At 36.0% G+C, this 23,181-nt stretch overlaps 1 protein-coding gene across 1 annotated transcript in view; it reads right to left on the reverse strand.

The window, feature by feature from the left end:
- SERPINI2 (serpin family I member 2) overlaps positions 1-17,670 on the reverse strand; it is a 29,199-nt gene extending 11,529 nt beyond the window's left edge. Inside the window, exons 1-5 of the mRNA XM_060149220.1 lie at positions 17,316-17,670; positions 15,244-15,500; positions 10,148-10,378; positions 8,152-8,346; positions 7,879-8,071 (exon numbers count right to left, since the gene is read on the reverse strand). Coding sequence (XP_060005203.1) covers positions 7,879-8,071; positions 8,152-8,346; positions 10,148-10,378; positions 15,244-15,500; positions 17,316-17,320 — 881 coding nt within the window. The 5' untranslated portion in view covers positions 17,321-17,670. The remainder of the gene's footprint in view (positions 1-7,878; positions 8,072-8,151; positions 8,347-10,147; positions 10,379-15,243; positions 15,501-17,315) is intronic.
- Positions 17,671-23,181: the final 5,511 nt, after the last annotated feature.

A 23,181-nucleotide genomic window follows, 5' to 3' on the forward strand; every position in this document is an offset into this window, starting at 1 on the left:
TTCCCCAGCTCCACTGAGCAGTTCTGAGTTGCTAATAACTTGTTTCCCAGATAAATGGTTGGCTGGGAAGGGAGAAGCAAATACTCTATTTTTTGAAGTAACACCTAACAAAACGGTGAATTCTAGCTAAGTTTTCAATTATTTGCTTCTTCGCTAGAAATGTAAAGCTTCCCTCCAGCAACTATACACACTCAGATTTTTCACATCATCAAAGATGGTTCCTGGCAGGCATCCAAGAGACTATGAGCCGGAAACAGAAGCCAACGGTCCTTAAAGAAGATTGTTGGCTACTGAGGTACAGAGAGGGGGCATTAGTAACATATGAGCCTTCCCATCCATTGTCACAGTTGATGTGACTTCCTTCAGTTTACAGACACACCTAACATCTTTTCCCAAAGCTCTGTATTTTACAGGTAAAAGATTGAAAGGGAACTAAATTCCTTTCCAATAAAGTAAAAATTATAGGAAAAAAAAAAGCTGGCCAACACTTCTAATTCAGGGCCCTAAGTTAGGACTCCAGATTCTACGCAAGTCTCCAAGCCTCCATTTGCCTGAAGAGGGAGCTTCACCAAAGAATCTCAAAGATTCTCTCAGGTACTGATCTTCTTTGATTCCAAGTCAACAGCAATCAGTGACCCTCGCTTTCCTATTTCAATAATAAGGGGGGCGGGGGGGGGGGCGGAAAGAAGCTAGTACTTACTGGCTTTAGAGATGCTAAAAGAATCCATTTACATTTTACAACCAGGTTGGAGAATTTGTTTCTGAAAGAAAAGAGTCTAAAGTCCTCCAACAGGGGGCTACGTATATTTCCTGCCTCAGGGAAATCCCAGGACAGCTCCTGCCCAAGGAGCTCTGTCTGTGCCCTAGCTGGGCCTTTGCCCGCGTGCTCTCTGGTTTGGATGCAGACACGATTGCCCAAGCACAGGATCCTTGCTTAGCTAACAGGTAGGCCCACATCTGGGGCTAGAAATTAGCTTGTGCAATCAGTCTAATTAGATCATTGTTTTAATTGCCAAATACTGAACAAGCTTCTTAATTATAGTTCTTCCAAACAAGGAACATGCTGTGGCAATAATTTACTGGCCCTAAATTATTTCTTGGTAAAATATTATGCCCTTTTGGAAGATGTTTATTCATTCAGAACCCTAGCTAACTGGAGATGGGCACAACTCAACATGCACATTAAAACCTACTGATAATAAAAATAACTTGTTTTATGCCAATCATTTTCAACTTCTTCCTTTTAACTTCCTGCTAAGAAAGATAATATGCAGCATGATGGCTTTGAGGCTTTGGGGTTGTTCTTTTTTTCTATTTTCATTACCACACTTTTTTTTATACTGAATGGAGTATGGGCTTCTAAAAGGTTGAGGAACAATGCTCTAGTCCACCCATAATTTGGCTATTTTTAGTATAATAGTGCAATGATTTTGGATTAATGACAAGAATACTGCAAGACTTATTACAACCTCTAATAAGGTCTAATCATACCAGAGAGTCACTTAAGTAACAGTCTTTCTCATAACATAGTCCAATGAAACCTACAGTGATAGAAACCCATTCAACCATTTAATAAAAGTATAATCTATGGCCGATTTCTAATTAGCCATAATTATTGGAGCCATGAATAGCCAGGTGTGAAGTATGCAGGTCCCTTCCCAGTCAGAGCTAATGTGCTAACTTCCACTGCCTTCTAATCTAAATATAATCCAAAATCGTAATCTCGATCAATACAATATGTGTAGTGTTAATTGTGTCCCTCTTCCAAATTTTGTGGATCTTAATATTTATTCTAGATGTGGTTCATTTCCTCTTTTCCTTGACTCTCCTCTAAAATTGTCAAAAAAAAAATACAGCTAAAGGTAAAAGAATGAGTAGCAAAAGGACTGGATAGACAATGACCAACCAATGATGAAATGAATGTTTTAGCATCTGTAAACATTATCTGCCTCCTTAAAAGGCAGCAATTTACTGCCACAGGCTACCATTGTGCTTAAAGGGGTCTCACACAGGTTAAAGCTGCAGAAAACGAAGGAACACAATTCCGAATTTCTTTTTTTTTTTTTCTTTTTTTTTTTGCGGTACGCCGGCCTCTCACTGTTGTGGCCTCTCCCGTTGCGAAGCAACAGGCTCCGGACGCGCAGGCTCAGCGGCCATGGCTCACGGGCCCAGCAGGGGGCACGAACTCATGTCCCCTGCATCGGCAGGCAGACTCTCTACCACTGCGCCACCAGGGAAGCCCCAGTTCAGAATTTCTGTTTGAAGAAGGAGTCACTCCTGGTCTGCAGGCCCTACTGTGGATTGGTGTTGTCCCTTTCTTCTTTATACCCAGGACTCTTGTTTAATGACAAAATGTCTTCAACTGATTTCCCTCAAGGTTCCTGTCCTTATTGTTTGGAATTCCACTTTTGATACAGTGAGCTTGAGTCATCTTTGGAGGGTTCAGGCTTAGAAACAACCAAGTCTTAGGGCTGCCCACAAGGATAAAAATATAACACAATCCTTGACAGTGGTGGGCTTGGACTATTATGTGAGTACATAGTAGTTTCTGGTCACTTGTGTGTGTGTGTGTGTGTGTGTGTGTGTGTGTGTGTGTGTGTGTGTATGTGTGAAATATTCCATTGGCCTCAAGGGCTGAATTAAAAATGCTTTCTGTCACATAGGAAACATATCTGGACAATGCTTAATGTAAACTTGGATTCCAATTTGTATCAGTGTTTGATAGGCTAAAGTGAAAGAACATTTAGAATCATCATTGCAGCTGGTCATGACTTATCTATTCTCACACCCAGCCTCATTTTCCCTGAGGTCACTTTCTCTCACCCACACACAGTTCACATTCACACACTTAGAGATCCAAAGCTGTTTGTTTGGGATTGACGTATATACACTACTATGCATGAAGTAGTTGGCTGGTGAGTGCCTACTGTATAGCACAGGGGGAAAAAAAAAAGGTACAAGCTGTTTGCAGGACATATATTAAGTTAACCTGAAAAATGCATTCAAATATACATTAGGTGCAGACAAATACTGTTTGATTCCACTTATTTGAGGTACCTAGAATAGTCAAATTCATAGAGTCAGAAAGTACACTGGTTGATGCCAGGGGGCGGGGTGGGGGGGCAGGGGAGAGGGGGAGTGGGGAGTTAGTGTTTAAAGGGGACAGAGTTTCAGTTTAGGAAGGTGAAAAATTTGGGAGATGGATGATGGTGAGAGTTGCACAACAATGTGAATGTACTTAGTGCCACTGAACTGTGCAGTTAGATATGGTTAAAATAGTATGTTTTATATTGTGTGACTTTTACCACAATAAAAAAAACATTTAAAAATAAAATAAAATAAAAGAGTAGTATTTTGAAATACAAATAGTTACAGCAGCTAATAATCGTAATTAGCTACCATTACTGACTGCTTGGAACTATACTAAGCTTTTTACATATATTATATCATTTAATCCTTTAAATGACTTTCTGAGGTACAGAGTAGTATTATCGATTTGCAGATGTGGAAGCTGAGGGTGTGAAAATTTAAGTAACTTTCCCAAGGCTAAATAGTTGCTCAGAGGTGGAGCTGGGATTTAAATCCAGAACTGTCAGACTCTAAGATCATGTTCTTCACCACTGTACATACCCCTTCTGAGTGTGTCTCAATAATTGTGCAAAATAGCACTCACAGTCAGTAGAGAACTTCCCAGAGATGCTTCCTTGTAGGAGCAAATGGCTTTGCTCAGTGGGATCTACCAACTTGCTAATTACATTGCATACAACATCCTGAGGTTAAGCAGGGGTACCGATCAAAGAACAGAACAAAGCCCGCCAAAGACAAAGGCCACTGAGCTAACCAACCACCAATTCCCAAGGGAATCCTGACTTCTTATTCAGTCCCACCCCCCTGCCTAGAAATGAGCTGGTCTCTGGGGGAATCTCTTAGAACTAGGATTAGAACCTGGGATTATTCCAAACATCCTAAACACTTCTCTCTTCCCTTTCGGTTGTTGAGGTCGGATAGCATCGGCTAATCCAGTGCTAGAACCTCTAAATCACATGGGATAGTGCAGGAGAGAGACATCAGGTAGACATCAGACCCACCCCTCACCACCACCACACACAGACAGGGCCATGTTCTGAGTCTGTGGATGAAGAATTGCACCCAGAAAATGGCAATGGGGCCCCCTAGGACTTTGCACAATCTTTAGATTGCATTATTTGGTCAAGTGAACCCAGTACCTTAGTAGGTTTACATTTTCTACACCTCAGCAGCTATCTAGAAAAGCAAGCTCCTAACTCATTCTCATGTATTATCTTTTCTATTTGGCAGGCAAGCAGGGAGGAGAAAGAAATAGAAAATATAGAAAAGGAAAAACAAAATGTTCATAATGCCATAACCCTATTACAACTAATGTTAACATTTTGGTAAATTTCCTTTGTTTCTTTCTGTAGATTTGTTTCTTTACATAGCTGTAATCATTGTAAAAATTTTTTAATCCAGTTTTTTTTCTATTAAAATATACCATAATTTTTTCTCATTATCACAGCCTCCATACCTATCATTGTTATTGGCTAGGTTACATTCTACCACACTTTTCTTAAAATTCGTTTACTGTTGAACTTTTACATTATTTCTGTATTTTTTCAAAATAATGTTGTGATAACATTGTTTGGAATTTGTTTGGAAAAGGTGGTACAACTACCAACTAATGTTTCTGCTTCCATATAACTGAAGATTCGATTTCACCTTTTAAGGCAAGTTCTTCATTTGTTTGGGAAAAGCAACGTAGTGAGCTTTTTTAATGCAAATAGAACCCCTGGGATGGAGATGGAGAAGTTTGAGATGATGAGAGTGGAATCTATTCTACCCCATATGAAGATGCTGTTTTCAGTAAGGGTTGAAATCTACTGTTATAGATTCCTATTACAACTAGGAATCTGGCCTTAGAGGGGATGGAAGAAAATCTGTGTTACCTTCATTTTATGCTAGGAAAAGTTGGAGGACTCTGGATGCTGGGTAGGATGGAGATGGGAAAGACACCCCTTTTGGGTGAGTGGGCCCTGGCACCATGACAATGGCAGGCTAAGGATAATAATGGACAGGGGAAGACTCCCTGGTACAAGAAATGACCTACATTCCAGGAATACTCATCCCTGAAACCTGGTTTTAAATTTCTTTGTAAGCCCTTTTTATTATTAGATTTCAGTAAAGTTTGGTTAAACATTGAAGTTGCTCTTACATGTAGTAGCTTGCCAAGGGCTACCTTAACAAATTACCACAAACTATATGGCTTAAATAACAGAAATGTATCGCCTCACAGTTCTGGAGTTTAGAAGTCCAAAATCAAGGTGTCTGCAGCATTGGTTCCCTCTGAGAGCTGTGAGGGAAAGATCTGTTCCAGGCCTCTCACCTTGGTTTGTAGATGGCTATCTTCTCCCTATGTCTCTTCACATCATCTTCCCTCCCTGTGTATCTTTGTATCCAAATTCCTCCTTTATATAAGGACTCCACCCATACTGGATTAGGGCCACTCTAATGACTTCTCTTTAATTTGATTACCTCTACAAAGACTCTATCTCCAAATAAGGCCACATCCTGAGGTAGTGGGAGTTAGCATTTCAACATACGAATTTGCAGAGCTCATAATTCAACACATAACAGTTGTTCCTGGGCAAATTAAAAGCAAAGTCTGTGTCCACACTATGGGAGAAGTTGTATGAGAAGTGTGGCTACAGTTTGGAGTGGCTGATAACAGGGCCAAGCAGTTTGGAAAAGCTGTCCAGACTACAGTAGTCTAGGCAGATTTGTGGACTGTGAACCATTCCTGTTGGGATTCCTAAAATGTTGGAGAAGGGAATTCTGAAAAAAGCCTGTATTTCCTATTGTCAATTCAGTTTGGAACTTATACATTATTATCTAGGCATTTGTTACCTAGGCTAATGAAGATGAAGATACCTTAGTTATAGCTACCATTATCCCCATTTTGTACTAATAAAACCACAACTCAGGACATTAAGTGACTCTCCTAAGACCCCACTACTAGTACATAGCACAGACAGTTCTCAAACTCAGGGGTATTTTTGTGTGTGACCCCAAATATTAATCTTTCCAAAGGGAAAAGAGAGAGAGAAGTAAATTTGAAAGTAACCAATTCCAAAAATGATTATTTCTATGATCAATAGGTAAACTATCTATCACATACACCATTATATCCCTGGTGTTTGGCACATAGTAGGAGCTAAAAGAAATACTCTTTGAAAGACTGAATAACATCCAAGTAGAGATTTACAGATGGTAGAGAACTGGAAGAGAGATTGGAAAGAGAGAGTCGATATTAGAGACATGAATAGTAAGGAACAAATAAAAGAGAGAAGAAGAGGAAATTTCTGAAAATGAAAGTCTGGTAAATATTATCTGGGGACAGAAGGAAAAAAGGTATAAGTCAGGGAGAGGAAAATTTCACAGAAAGAGAGAAAAATAAATAGAAGTAAGTAATGCCATAGGGGTTAAAGAAAGAAGGGTTTTCAAGAAAAAGGGGATGGTTAAAAATATTTGGATCCAGAGCCCAGAGTTAGGGTGAGGGAAACATAGAATACCTCTTTCTCCAGGATATCAAGGAAGACAGAGGAAGAGAAGTTTAGCAAAAATGTACACAATTTTTGACGTGAAGGGTAGAGGTGAGTTTGCATGCTAATATGTTTTCTTTAAGGAACAGGTAGTTGAGACATACATTGAGAGTAAGAGAATGAACATGAAGCAGTGCCTAGAGGTAAAGAGAGCAGAGGTAAAGTCTTGGTGAGGTGTTAGAAGAGAAAGTTCTCTGAAGAGAAAGACTACTAAGCTCCAGCCTCAGGGAGACCAGAGTGACTGATTTGGAGAGTTTTGCTTAACAAAATCAGTAGTTGGGAAGCAGGAGTACCTTGCTGAGGAGAGAACTACAGAAGGACAAGGACAAGGTGACAGAAATATTTAAAATGTTTGGTGAGAGTACAATTGAAATAACTGGCTGGATCCCGGCTAAGTGGGAAAGTAAGGAAAAGTCAAGAGGGTGGAGAGGTGGAGGGCCAGGAAGGCCTTGATGAGTGTTTGAAGAAAAGTTTAGAAATGAAGGGACAGAAAATAATCTATGAGACATATGTCTCTTTTTAGAAGTTCAGGTAGAGTGTGATTTATTTGGGCACCCCTTACTCTCTGAAGTTTCTCCTGTCTCCAGGAACCAGGATATCAAAACATTAGTGTTTATAATTATGGCTTCCTGAGATACACCTTTGTGATTTCCATTTTGTATAAACTATCTGAAATGACCCCAATATTTCATAATAGCTATAAATGGAAAGTAACTTTTAAAATTGTGTAAAAATAAAAAAATTTTAAATATTTATATAAATATATATACCCCAATAATAAAAAATGACCCTAGGATTTATATTTTAATGACTCTTACAGCACTATCTGTCAAAGGCATTTTTACATATCTTTTAATTGTAGAGTATCGCAAGAGTCTTGGGGATTATATTTTCCTTAAACACAATAGAAGACAAAATATTTTAAATTCTAATCAGGAAAAACAAGTTAGAGAAAGATAAGTTTGTATAATAAAAAGAATAATAATTCCCCTTAATCCCAGCATTCTGTTTTGAAGACTTACATTTCTTCATCTCTTTCAGAGAATATTGAGTACTTAAATTCCATCCTTGTCATGACAAAGCAATGCTGGCAATGTTCAACCTGCCTTTGTAACCATAAAGTAGAGTAACAACTCCAAACGGGTTTTTTTCTTTTTATGTTTGTCAATAGACTTTTTGAGCATTGGCTATCTTTCAGCCGGCTATTCAAGTCCCTCTATAAGTGAAAATATAAGAAAAAGAATGATAAAATGACATTACCAACCTAGGGAGGCTTATTTCCACTTCTTCTTCTTGCATCTCAGAGAACCACTGCAGGATTTGATGAGCAGTAATTAGCTTTTCCATTTCTTCTATGTTCACATCTTCTGCAGGAAGTATGATAATTAAACTGAACTCATCACCTTTGTAAGGTAATTCTAAAACCTGGTAGTTCATGGAGGACTCAGAAAAATAACCTGGAACAGAGAAAATAAAATATTAATATACTTGGCAATTCCCAAAATAGTGCTTTAGAGTGTGATTTTGTTCATATTACCATATTTTGTTCTCAGAAGAGTCTTCATCATCGGAATTTCGACTGCTGCACCATATTTCTGAGTGAAATTCATCAGCCTTGTGTCTTCTTTTCTAAATTTCTGTTTCCAATCCCCCTTGAAATAAATAGCGTTCACCAAAACAAGCCGAGTCAGAGGGCCAAATTCCTCCCCTGAAAATATGTCTTTAATTTTTCCTGTGAAAGGAATAGAGGAAGAGGTGGGAAGAAATATGCAATAGTTATTCAAAGGAACTGCTTTAAATAGAATTAAAACAAAAATTCATTTTGCTAATCAACTAAAAACAGGGTGCTTTATCATTTAAACTTGGCAATTTTGACAACAAAGGGGGGCTTTATTAAATATTTCACTTAGAAACAGGTACAAACAGGATTTCACTAGGAAACAGGAGGTACAGGATTGTCTTAGGCAAATTTGGACAGACCTAGTAATGGCCTCTCTTTAGTGAGATTATTTGTGTAAATTGTTTTTCAGACAGGAAGAACAAAACCTAAGTATCTCTTCCTGCATATTTGTTGGTAGTTTTTAAACTTTATTTCAAGGTTCTTCAGCAGGTCAATCAGAATTAATACATTAATGGTTCACTCAAATTCTCCACTCTTGCAACTGCAGCCACTGACCATTGGGAGAAGACAAGAATAAGGTTGCTAGTATGATTTTCCTCTTTTAAAAAACCAGTCTCCTGGACTTCCCTGATGGTGCAGTGGTTAAGAATCTGCCTGCCAATGCAGGGGATGTGGGTTTGATCCCTGGTCCGGGAAGATCCCACATGCCGCGGAGCAACTAAGCCCGTGCGCCACAACTACTGAGCCTGCACTCTAGAGCCCGCCAGCCACAACTACTGAGCCCGCGTGCCATGACTACTGAAGCCTGAGCGCCTAGAGCCGGTTCCCCCACAACAAGAGAAGCCACTGCAATGAGAAGCCCACACACCGCAAGGAAGAATAGCCCCCGCTCGCCGCAACTAGGGAAAGCCTGCGCATAGCAACGAAGACCCAACGCAGCCAAAAATAAATTAATTAATTAATTTAAAATAAATAAAAATAAAAAACCAGTCTCCTCTTTCTATGTCCAATGAGTATTTCCAAGCTGTGAGTCAACAGCATGATTAGGTGCCATGGAGCTGTCTAGGGATGTGTATCATTGTGTATCCCAATAATAGGACTTTCCTGTGAACACTGCTTGCAGCACCCATCTCGTATTTTCAACTTATGCTTCCCCATAGGAGGCTCCCCATGAAAAATATAGTGGCGTCTTACACATAACAGCTTTTTGTAACAGAACGAATGAACAAAGAAACAAGCTACTATTAATTGAGGACCTGATATATGCTGTTCACTTCACATACATTTTTTTTAACCTTCCAATAATCCTGAAATGTTTTAATAGTATCCTCATTTTAAATGGAGCATAGTTTAGAACCTGCAGAATTTGAACTCACATCTGTATGAGTTTCATCTTGTGTTCTACTATGTCACTCAGTAGCACCTTTGGAATTTTTGCCAGCTTACACTTAAAGTTTAGATTACAACTTTATGACAGAACTATCAATATTTATTATGAAACATTAACACATCCAACTAACATGAGTTAATTATTTACAGTATATGTGGGAAAGAAGGCATCTGAGATGGACAGATCTAAGTTTTACCTGGCCAAAGATATTATTCCTGCTGCCATACTTAAAAATCCTATACTTAAACAAAAATTATTATTAAAATTTTTCCATCAAGAATTCTACAAATAGGTGTCTCTCTCAAACAAAAAATAATAATCTGTATACCTTTCAAAGCAGCTTACAATTTCTCTCTGTTTTACAATTTAGTATTAATTTGAATAACAGGAGAGCAAAATAGGAGATTTGATCCCTCTGAACCATAATTTAATAGGAAAATATTCAACCATTCTTTGCTTTAGGATATTAAAAACCATGAATACAATGGCAAATAATGACTTTATGAAAATAGGAAACTTTACCATCTGTTTTGCTTTCTACCCAGGTACTTATTGTCTCTGCACAAGCTTTTGCATTCTGAAAATCCACCAGTTTTATGGCACTCTGAAAAAATTCCTTGTTGCCATGGAGATACTGTTCTTTCACAGTGAATCCTTCTTGAAGGTAGAGGGCATTGGCAAGATTAAATGTAAATTCTTGTTTTTTCTCTGAGATGGCAGAGAAAAATGACTTCAGCACAGAAAATTCTTCTCCTAAAAAATAATTATAATGTATACTGACATATTGAACAACATAAGAACAACAGCTTCTCATCTTTGCTTCTAAACGCTCTGATTCATATCACCAGTTTTTGCACCCTTAGGTATAACTAACGATCCTTTATAAGTTAGTATAAATATTTTAAGCATTTATCTCCTGTGGAATATGCATTTTGTAGAGAAATCAGCTCTCATACAGGAAACAAAAATGTCCATGTAAATGTGAAGTTTGTCAAAAACAAGAATATGCATTTAAACAGGCTGAAGGAAACTCCCTCTTTATAATCAAATTTAGCTCATTCTTAGTTGTTGGAAAGGTATCCTTAGAATCTCATTCTTTGCATAACATGCAATGTTTATGAAAGAGGAATACTAATGAATGCTGATGGGGGCTAAGACAGTGATGAGCAATCCTTTTCACTACTACTTTTATTTCAGCTTAAGAAAGAATTGCTCTCTTATGAGCAACTGTGCCTGTCCAAGTTTTGAAATTTATGAGGTACCCCTATAATTATCTCTGGAGATGCATAAGAATCAAAATTACCTATTTCTTCAGGTTCATGAATCTATATACTTTGGCTGTCTTTGTGAACAATAAAAATCTTTAACCATTCCAAATATAACCACTAGCCAAATGAGTCTGTCAGAGTCAGCTACTAATCACTGTTGGCCCATTACTTATTTATCACTGGGTCATTCTGACCGCCATGTTTTCAGGAAGCTGTATGTGCTGTGAGAGAATTCAGCTCTGATCTTTACTCAGTGGCTTCCTATTTATTACCAGAGGGCACCAATATTTTTCATTCCTTTCTGGCTTAATTCTGGAACTCAACTGTTGAATCTGGGAACTGCATTTCAAATCCAAGGTTCCTTCAGAGCCTTTGTTTATTTTGAGTTAAATACTGAATATACCGCTTTCATAACTTAAAAGTTGATTGCATGCAATTAATCTCTATTGAAGAAAACACAAATGGTTCATCATTGGGAGATGTCCATTGAATAAAGAGGGAAAATAAAGACTGAGAGGAACTTGCTATGAGGTGTCTATTGGAAATAAGGTGTGTAAGTGTGTGTGTAAACCTTTTGTCAGAGAGCTAGCAGTCCACAGGGCATTTTTGCGCAAATAAGAACTCATGCCCTCACTGAGTGGTGGTGGTAGGCTGCATGCCCATACCTTGTCCAGCTGAGTGGAGACTACATTTCAGTCCCCACTTGCCTCTTTGTCCTGGTGCTCTTGTGCAGATACAACCTACATAACCATAGAGCAGGCTTGGAAGGTATATTGCATCATATTTCAAACTCCATGATTCTCCATTTGTGGCGATATAGACACAGACATAAACAATTTTAGTTACAAAAACTTACTTCCATATGATTGGATATGAAGAATATCAACAATTCTTTACAACCCTGGAATTCCTTACATAAGGAAGAATGTTAATCTATTTTACTTGTTTATACAATGATTTCAGATGCAATCATTTCTTGCTATTGGAAGCTGAGAGAATATCTCAACAGCTGAGAGCCTACAAAGAAGACTTTCTGAGGGAAGGCATAGAGCTTCTCCAAAAGAATTAAGTAAGGTCAGAAATAAAGTGGCAGAATTTGAAACCAATTTTCAGAAGTTTGTAATTTATGAACATCTTTAAAGGAATGGGGAAAAAAGGAGAGGGGGAGAAAAAAATAGTTCCAACTCATTTGTCAGAGCAAATAAATTTATGTCATGTACTTAAGGTCTAAGACTGTTTGACAGTCAGCTGCCCTTTGATAAATCACTGGACTCAGAAGTCAATGAAAAAATGTCACCAGTAGCACAAGTTTGGAGAATACAAAGTTATCTGCCTTATACATTTGAGTTAATTTACAGATTAATAGTTTATTTTAGCACAGATCAAAAAGAATACATATCCATGGCTCCTAGTAAGCAATGAGAATAAGTTTATTTCATTTCCTAAAATAGAGCCATGGAAAACCTACCAGTCATGGAGTGAATGTGACTTTTGGTTTGGTTGTACCAGACCTCCAAAAAAATGTTCTAAAATTTAGTACATGTTTACTTCTCCTGCTGTTAAAAGCCCAAAGACCAACCATGTGTACAATGTGAGAGATCCAAAGATGAAAACAAAGGCAGTCATAGAATTATAGATTATTTTAGCTGAAAGGTCCAGAGAAATCATCTAATCCAAACTCCTCTTTTTATAATGAGGAATCTAAAATCCAGAGAGAAAAAAAAATAAAATAAAATAAATAAATAAAATCCAGAGAGATAAGATAACTTGAAAGGTGCCCGATCACAAGGTCATTTGTATGCTTAACTGAGACAGGAGTTCATGCTCTTCTCTTTCTATAACCCTCTTGGAATAAAGAAGCACCTTTAAGTTAGTCTTCGATTAATAAGCAGCATCATTAGAGGCAAAGCAAAATGGAGTATTATCAGATGCTCAGTAAACTGGAGAAGGTAAATTCTGAGCCGACGCTTTGGCAATGGGGAAAGAAGGATAAGTGAGGATACTGAGAGCTCCAGTGGGGGTAGGGTGCTAGGAGTTGTATGCCCATCTGAAGAATAAGCAGTTTAGATGTGAAACAGGTTGGTAGCTGGAAAAGTAAAATATAGCCTGACTGAACAGATAGCACCGTTTGACAATCAGAGGGAATTGAAGGCAGGGCCAGGACCAAGATGGGTCAATGAGACACTCATTTTGGCATAAAATTTAAGGAGTTGCCAACAAATTCAGTAATCAAGATAAATAATATTTTACTGTAATATATTTTTAAATCAATATTAACACAAAGAAATCCATGATGAATAAAATATAAAAATTTTAAATAAATAAAGACAGGCTCATTGTTACTGATTTTTCTTTTTGTCTTGGGTTCCAATATGGCTCTGCTAGGCACTACCTTCTAATCTGTCATACCCTTTGTTCTACCCTTAACACCATTTTGCTTTTCTTTCTTTTCATCTTCCTGCACTTTTTCTCTCTGTTCCCTTCCTTAACTCTGTCTTCTTTTTCTTTATTTCTTAATTTTCCCTTCCTTTTTTTATTTTCCAGAGTTTAATATTTCTATTTTCTCCCTTTTTGGTTGGTCTTCTTTTCTTTTTTGTACTTATCCTCCATCTGTGCTTCTTTCTCCCTCCCTTAACGAAGTATAATAGAAAGCAAGTTTGGTAGATTTTCTTATGTGTGTTAAAAGGTTAATGTTTTATTGTCCATATATACTCTTTCAAAGAAAATATTAAAATGTTCATTATTGCTCTTGTGACCTATAACCCTCAGGGAATCATTTTTAGAATTAGTTCTGGGCAAGTTACTCAACCTTTCTCTGACTTGGTATCCTCATCCGTATAGCAGGATTATGTCTGACTCACAGAGTAATTGTGAGGATTAAATGAGATAAGCACATAAAACAGTGACTGGTACACTATATATATATGTTTGATAATGTCATCATTATTATTACTATGATTATTATTATATTCACAATCCAGAGTTGTTAAGACTCCCATGTTCCTCTATAAGATGGATTCATTTAAAGTAATTTAAATTTCGGAGGCTCTAATTTTGCTAGTTGATCGTGGAATCAACTTTACATATCTTCATAAATGCTCTATTACTTTCCAAAGCAGTATCATGTGATATAAATGTTTCCGGGACTGTGTAGTGGGATTTGCTGAAATTAATACAGACAATGAAGACTAGATCTGCAACACAGTGGCTTCATTTTACATTATCTACAAAGGAAAACTCTTGCAATTAACTTCACTATCATCAACTTCTTTTCTACATAAAATTGCCTTTATTTAAAACGAAGCAAATAAAACCTTGTAAATAGTTTATTCAGAAAAACAATTTCCTAAAAATAACTACTCTGTGCTAAGGCAAACATACTGCAATTGGTTATAGTTACAGTCACTAAATGTCCAAATCAAAAATCTGGAAGTCACCTCTGATGTTTAGGACACAGTATCTGACAGTGATATAAACATTTTAAACTAAAATGGAAATTGGAAGCACAGGATAACCAGGGAGATGGAAAACTACCCCCTGAAATGGGATACCAGCACTAAAACATCAACACAGTATCTCAGATAGGCCTTTGGGACACTAGAAAACAACTACTCACATGCAATGGGTTATATAAATGCTTCTTTTTTAAAATTTTCTTTAAAAACTATTAAATAAGCTTTTAAAAAATATAAATGAATGCTTTTGCTTGGTCTCACTTAAGTGAAAAGGTTAAATTCTAATTAAAAACTAATCTTTAAAAGTTTACACAATAATAAGAGATGCACACAAAGATTTCTGGGTGAGGGTACTCACTGAAGCATTTTTATAAGAGAAGTATTGGATATTACCTAATGAAGAAGGGTTAGGTGAGTACGCAATAATGTTTTCATCAGAGGCAAAAGGACACAGCAATTAAAAACTACATTCTGAAGCAGTTGCATGATATGAAAAAATGATCAGGACACAGTAAGTGCTAGTAGAAGAATATGTGTATACAAATATATGGGTGTATATCTACTCATACACATACACATGTGCACATACAACATAATCCCACTTAAAACTGCCTAAAACAGGCTAGAATAAAATATACAGACATAGTCACAATTTTTATGTGTATAGAATTAATTTTTTAATAAATTATTTTGGTAATATTTTCATTAAGAAACAATTATAATTATTTACATTGACAATTATTTGCATTCAAAATTCTCCATTTTATTATAATTTCATACTTTTCATAACTTTTTATATTTATTAAAGTTCTATGACCCTGAGCTTCTCTGATAGTTTAAAAATAAATTTGGCCAGATCTTATCCAGTATAAATAATCATATGTAAGAAGCTCACCAGTTGAGGTTTCTTGAAATTTTAAACTTTGTCTTATCTGCTGTTGTGTTATTCCTTTTGCTCCCAGTTGTACCATTCCAAGGGCCAGAGTTGTTCCAAAAGGGGAAATTATGATGTTGTTCTTATGAGATAAACAAACAGCTTGATAAAGATCCACTGCAAATTCGGTATTTCTTTGAGCCAAGGGGCTTGAGGCTTGACTTCCAGAAAAAGTCAACAGGAGACTCCACAACAAGATCTTATCCATTTTGACCTCTCTGTATTGGTTAATTCAAAATTTGTTAGTTTTCAAAATAATCAGAGTTTACCATAGTAAGCTCAATAGAAAGATTTCTATCTATTAGAACTTTCTGTCTTATTAGAACAAACTACCACAGGAAGATTCTAATGTCAATTTTCAGACTAAGCATCTTCTATTAGGAGAAATAGGCCATGTGCTAATAGCATTTTTAATATGCATTCAGAAAGCAGTACAGATGTACTGCAGTTTTTTTAAATTAAAGGAGAAATTATAATGCTGGAATATTATCAATAGCAATACTGTCTCTGAATAGCTATGTGATAGTTTTTTGCATCTTTTCCATGGTTTTAAATGGGATACTTGCAGCTCTGATATCAAGGGAAATTTCTGTTCAGACTACTCTAAAATAGTTTAAAGAACAAAAGGAGAAATGGAATAAAAACCTAACACACTCCAGTGTGGTTTTGAACCTATAATATTAGGAAATTCAAGTATTCTAAATCAGTTGAGTAATCTGGCTAACTTCTTACAGCAACAAGTCTCACACTTTACGGAATGGTGAAATAACCTCCAAACCCACCTCGTACTTTTCCAAAGAGAGGTTTTAAAAACTCAGAAAAAAATTATAAAGAAACAAAATTACAATCAAATATAAATGGTACAATAACAAGAAATGAAGAAAGCAATTTTTTAAAATCAAAGAATAATTTGACAAATAAATTAACAAATATAAGAAAACTGCAACTGAAAACTGTAACCAATTCACAACACTAATGACACCGTATTAAACTGCTCTCCACTAAAACTCCAGGAAATTCAACCATCTCATTACCTCTGGAGCAGAATGAGTTTTACAATATTACTGCAGACTTAGTAGAATACTGACTCTGAAGTATTTTAAATTTTAAGTACTTTAAATGAATAAATTTAAAATAAAATTTCAAAGTATTTAAAATTTTAGTAACACTAGTTTTATCTTACAAATAATCCATTTTAGTCACTTTCAATAACTCCTACTAGTTTAATAGGTTACTAGGAAGTAACCCTTTATTGGACATAAATATGAAAACCTCCGGAATAATGTTTTGTTAGCCTTAAAGAAATGAAGAACTATAGTTCTAGTGTATTTTGCAGATTATTAGGAAGGCTTCCATGACCCCTAAATGGCTAAGAATCACTATTATACATAAAGATTACTAATAGTCAATTATTTTCCAAAACTAAGTTGTAGAGTCATTATCTAGATATTTCCATTTCTTTTCTAATATGTGTAGTTAAACTTAGATATACAATTTACAAAGGAAAAAAAACCTCAAAACACAATCCAAAGCAATTGTCAGAAAATAATGTGTTGATAAACTGATAATATAAATATATGTTATCAAGCAAATGTCTTATTGAAGATTAAATTAGCACATAAGGTTGTGAGTGGTAGTGCAACAATAGTAAAAGTAAAAGTGTAAAAGATGTTTTACGTGCAAAATAAATTTCTGAGTATCATTTTCTAATATATTCAATATCTCAGAAGATTTCTGACCAAAATATCAGTTTGTAGATACATAAATAGTCAAAATGTTATCAAAAATTTTAAGTCAGCAGTGGCAATTCATTTGGCCCATTTTTAAGTACTTGGTTTATATTAGAATAATAAGCAATATTATGAAGGATGTAATTTTTCCCTAGTAGTAGAATCTGGGAGTTGCCTTATCATTATTAACAGTCTTAATAATCAAAATGTATATTCTTTGAGCATCCATTTCTCCCAGGAAATTTTTAGGCCCTTAATAAACTACAAGCTCATGCAAAAAAATTGTTTTAAAAATTCACTTACCTCATTGGGTTTGGGATTGTGTCTCATCAGAAAACACAAAGCACTGGTGAACTAAGCAACCTGATGAATAGTCTTATAAGAATTTGGCCTTCAAATTTGTCATGAAAATTTAAGGAAAATTTAATCTTTTAAGGAAAATAAAAGTAATGTGTTAATTTGATACATTTAAATAATACCTGCACCAGAGTGAATTGAAATGCCATTCCCTTACTCTATTAAACACTCATGGTCAATGTTGTTGCATACATACTTCATTCAAACACTATTTAATTTCAAGGTACTTACCCAAAATTGGCTTCTGATTACTCACTGTAATGTTACAGCTAAAATGTGCCTGCTGGGAAACACTAGTACATGGAGCACCTGATCAGTCAAGGCCAACTCTACTTATCTTGAACACTGCTCGATTAATTCCTCTAAAACCAAAGCAGGTGTTCACATTTGTACAGAAGAACTAACATGACCAGGTTAATGATCAATTATGAAATATGCAAGAATTGAGGGAGAAAACAATAGAATTTTTTAAAATAATTAAGTTTGAATTATTATTTCATCCATTATTTCACTTCTTTTTTAAGTAGAAACAATGTGGAAGAATGTGCTAGTGGTTGTAAATCTGCTAGTAATTAGTTCTTCTTGTTTTTTACAGAACTCCCATATCAGATTACCAATGTATTCCATCATAAATATTTCAGAATGCCTATAAGAAAAAGAATAAAGTTAAATCAAGTCCAAACTGCAGAGACAAATTACTGCTGCGTTTATAGAGTTCTCAACAATTCATCAAATTATACAATAGTCAGAGGAGTTTCCTGGGGATACAAGGCCCATTTGAATCCTTAGGAAACAGAGAGAATATTGAAGAAATATAGTCTTTGTTGAGCAAAAACACCAGATTAAGATTACTGTCTTACCAAATTATCAGGATAATATCAAGATATTATTAAATATGAATAATTTGATAATAAACATTGGTGTTACTTGTATATGCTTTTAAATTTCTACATGATTTTCTCTACAAACAGGTTATTAATAAAAAATGGATGTACAATTGAATGGGTTTTGATCTCATTTTTCTAGTTCAAATCAATCACCTCAGGGACTTCCCTGGTGATGCAGTGGTTAAGAATCTGTCTGCCAATGCAGGGGACGTGGGTTCGAGCCCTGGTCCAGGAAGATCCCATATGCTGTGGAGCAACTAAGCCCGTGCGTCACAACTACTGAGCCTGCGCTCTAGAGCCTGCAAGCCACAACTACTGAGCCCGCGTGCCACAACAACTGAGGACTGCACACCTAGAGCCCGTGCTCCACAACAAGAGAAGCCACTGCAATGAGAAGCCCAACACAGCCAAAAATAAATAAATTAAAAAAAAATACTATAAAAAAAATCACCTCAATGACAATCGGATATTAAACACATTGTGTTATTCATCAGAGGCCTCTGAGAAGAGAAGGGGAAATTTTGGTCCGGTTTCAATTAAACAAATATTCACTATTTTTTTTTTTTTTTTTTTTTTTTTGCTGTACGCGGGCCTCTCACTGCTGTGGCCTCTTGCGTTGCGGAGCACAGGCTCCGGACGCGCAGGCTCAGTGGCCATGGCTCACGGGCCCAGCCGCTCCGCGGCATGTGGGTTCTTCCCGGACCGGAGGATGAACCTGTGTCCCCTGCATCGGCAGGCGGACTCTCAACCACTGCACCACCAGGGAAGCCCCAAATATTCACTATTGATCACTAAATGTAATATTATTTCTGATAAATTTATGAGAAAGAAATAAAATTAATGTAGATACCTTTAAAAAATTCATTAAAAAAAAAAACTTTTGCAAGGACCCTGTTAACCTCTTTCAGTGTCCTAACAGGGCTATAGCTCAGGCCACAGAAGGCTGATGATAGTCATAGGCCATAATCTCTTAATTTACTAAAATTCTTAATTTCCCATCTAGGTATCTCTAAATGTTTTCTAAACTTGGGTTATATTCTAGTATTACTTACTCTAACATAAGCAAACTCTATTCCAGCTTCAACTTAACGCTGTTGGAGATAACTTTCCAAACACAGAATTATACAACACGAGAACATTATCATTCCTCCTGTTCTACTCGGCAATTCATAAATAAGTCTGAATGCCTAAGACTATCATTCAATCAATGCTCTTCTAATGCAGTGACACCAGCAAATATCCATCACAAGTACCCTTGGCTTCCAAATTATTATGTCTGTACATTACTCAGATCATAATGTGACTTACCCAGGGAAAGGCCATTACTTTTCCTTCCAATGACAGAGACAGACACTCTGTCTTAGTAAGGTCACTTAATGAAGTTGTTCGGTAAGAACCTCACGTTACAGCAGTTCCAGCAGAATGTATACTTTCCTGTCTCTTGGGTAGGAAAAAGCAATGCCCATGAATTTCTCCTCCCTGGTTTAAGCTCTTTAAACTGACAGTAAAGATCCCATGATTGTCCATAAAATATTGCTGCAAACCTTTTAAATATTTTCACAAATCTGTTTTCTCTATAACTCTATTTGCTCCTAGATCATCAAGAAAAAAAAACATTCATTAGTGAGAGCCAAAGCATCCTGCTATAAATTTGAGCACCATCACTACCGCCACTGTAAAAAATACACTTGAATGTGTATAAAAATAATAGCAAGGGGTTGCAGCTTCAATCTCATTATCTTTCTTAGCGTTTTATAGTTTTTTTTAAGTAAAAATGTATTTAATTCCAAACTAAAAACATATAAGCAAGCGCTCTCATTGTAAAGGACATAGAAGTTAATTCTTCCATCTGAGTATGGATTAATTTCAGGCATTATTTCCTTTGTCAGTTTGCTCTATATATTTTGAGTGACAAGAGGAAAATGTTCTGTAAAGAGAACAGGCTAAATTATATTTAGTGTAATTCTACACAATACAAACAAAGTAGCCTATTGAAAATTATAGCACATGCTATTTTGCCATTTTTCCACTGCAGAAAAATGGCTCTTAAATAATTGAACCTAAATGTTAATTTCAGAAACAGCTTATAAAGTCTTCTGTTCTATTAACATTTGATAGGTGAGACCCTGCTACCTGCCTGACACAATTAGATGCTGTAAGATATAAAAGAGTTAAGACATAATAACTAAATGTCTTTTTATTTTTTCCTTTTGTGAGTGTTTTTGTTCCACATTATTAGAAACAGTAACATTAAGAGAGACTTTCATACACTTAAAAGTTCTATTCTCATTAAATATAGAGAATAGACAGCTCTATTAATGAGCTGTCTGACACAGCTCCTCTTAATTCCTTTTACAAAGCAGGCCCTGAAGTTAACTAAGGATGAATTAGGGTCACACACAGCATAGTGCTATGCACATGTAGTAGGCCACAGAGAGAAGTTCTGTCTACATGAACCAAGCTATTTCAGAACAATCACTTCAAACAGAGTCGTCTCCAGGGCTAAAAAAATATAAAATAGGTCTAGTAAAAGAATTTCCAAATTATAACAGAAAAACTAGAGGGCTCATTCAATCTTTACTTTAAAACCATTGCATTTTATGTGCCTTCGCTCCAGAAAGCTGATGGCAGGAGAAGTGTATTCTATTTATATGTGTATGCTTGGTGTCTAAAACAGTCCCTTGCATATGCCTTCAATAACTGGTGGGAGAGATGGATGGATGGATGCAGACAAGGGCCTTCACGAAGTATTTGGTAACCATATTACATCTCTTTAACATCTTAATATTCCTTTAAATTTATGGAAATAAGCCTCAAATTTCACTCCACTGTACTGTCACCAATCTATGATTCATAGATCATATGCTCTAAGTTTGAAATGATGTATTGTCCAACCAAACCTGCCAACTAATCCAAGAATTCGCTTCAATATCCCTGTGAGAGTTATTCAGCCTCTGCTTTGACATCTCAAGGAACCCTTTGGATTAAGGCAAAAGTTTTCATTTTTTAAAAATAATTTACTTTAAATACCTTAAAGTTACAGAAGAGTTGCTGATATAATACAAAGAACTACCATCTCCATCTCTCCTTCTCTCTGTTTCTTCAGTTGTTAACATTTCACCACATATGTGTGCTCTATCTATATACCTATCTCTCTTTCCCTCCCTCTCTCTCTTTTTCCTTTCATATATATATATATATATATATATATATATATATATAGTGTGTGTGTGTGTAGATAAATATATGTGGTGTGTTTGTTGTGTACATAAATATATATAAACATTATAATTAGTATTTTTTGAATCATTTGAGAGCAAGATGCAATCACAATTTTCAATCACTCCTAAACATTTCATTCTATATATCTATCTATCTATCTATCTAAAATCATGAGTTCACACTGTTATGTGTAATCCCAATCCCAAATCTCAGGGTTGTTTCTAGTGTTCTCCCTTTCAAATTTTATAAATACCTTCTATAACAGTGAGATACTCGGCTCTCATTATCCTCTATATATTTACTAATTTATTCATTTATTTACTCAATATTTATTTGTACAATATGACCAATCTCCCAACTATGCTGGTCATCTCCACTCACCCCTCTGCCTTCCCACCCACTAATTCCCTCTCCCATGGACCCCTCCCATACTCTTGGGTCCAGTAAGCTTATTTCTGCTGGGTCTTCTCTCAGCTCCTCCTATTTCCTTCCCTAGCTGTACAGTGGGCCTGCTGCCAACAATTCTGTACCAAGATGAGAAGTGAAGATGGGAAGGAAAGGGAAAATAAGAAACCTTTTCAAGTTCAACAGGGATTAGGAAGAAATTCTAGAATCTGCCTTCTTAGCATTTGCCTGTCAGTTCTACTCTCTTTCTTCCCTGCAGCTTTGAAATATTTGAGGATAGTTTGTATCTCTGCAGCTTTGAAATATTTGAGGATAGTTTGTATCTCCCATGAATTCTCTTTCTTAAGCCAGACCTCCCCATTTCTTTATTTGTTCCTCTAGAATATGGTTTCCAGGACCATTACTGCTCTGACAACATTCTCCAGCATTTGTTGAGATTGATTCTTCCAAATATCTTTCTCCTACATTTTTCCCATATGTGACTGTCATTCAATGAGAAGGAGAAGGATATTCATAGAACTCACAACGTCTGACTCAGGATTCACTTAAATGTAGATGAAATAGGCAACTGTCTTCTGAAAATCTTTCTTCTGCCACCCTCTCTACCAAGCTAAATCATTTGCTCCACCGATGCTGAAAATTCTACAGTTAGAGTTCATTCCACTGACTTTATACTAATAAGAAATGTGTGAACAGAATAGTGAAAGGTGAAAACCATGGCCTTTGGAGTAAAACAGATCTAGGCTCCAATCCCAACTCTGCCATCAATAATTGGGCACTCTCCTAATGTATGCAAATCTCAGATTTTAACCTTAAAATAGATATATCTTATACAATTATTGTGAGGTTTAAATATGATAAACTTTTACAGTAACTGGACAGAGTAGACCATAGACCCTTACATATTGTCAATTTCTTTACTTGCGTGTGTTACTGCAAAATTCTTAAAAAACATATTTTTAAAGGAGTCTTTAAAATACAAAAAAACTAAAGTTATGTGAATGAATTGATTAATTATTCCTACAGGACACATTAGCTAATGTTTTATAAGAATACTGGTTGCCTAGTAGATAATATTTATAAAGAAAAATGGATCAAAAAAGTGATGTGTTTCAGAACGACACAGTCCCTACTTGACCTTACACAGAAAATGAAGCTTTTACACAGCCCCAGTCCCCTATTTTTCCCCCAAGGCTATTCCCTCTTTGGTGTGCCATGCCTCTCAATTTTAGAGTATAGTATAACAAAGTATAGAAGTAGAACATATGCAGTCATTTCTCAAGAAGTACACAGAAGGA

The sequence above is a fragment of the Lagenorhynchus albirostris genome, chromosome 5 (genome assembly GCF_949774975.1).
Source record: "Lagenorhynchus albirostris chromosome 5, mLagAlb1.1, whole genome shotgun sequence".
NCBI lineage: Eukaryota > Metazoa > Chordata > Mammalia > Artiodactyla > Delphinidae > Lagenorhynchus > Lagenorhynchus albirostris.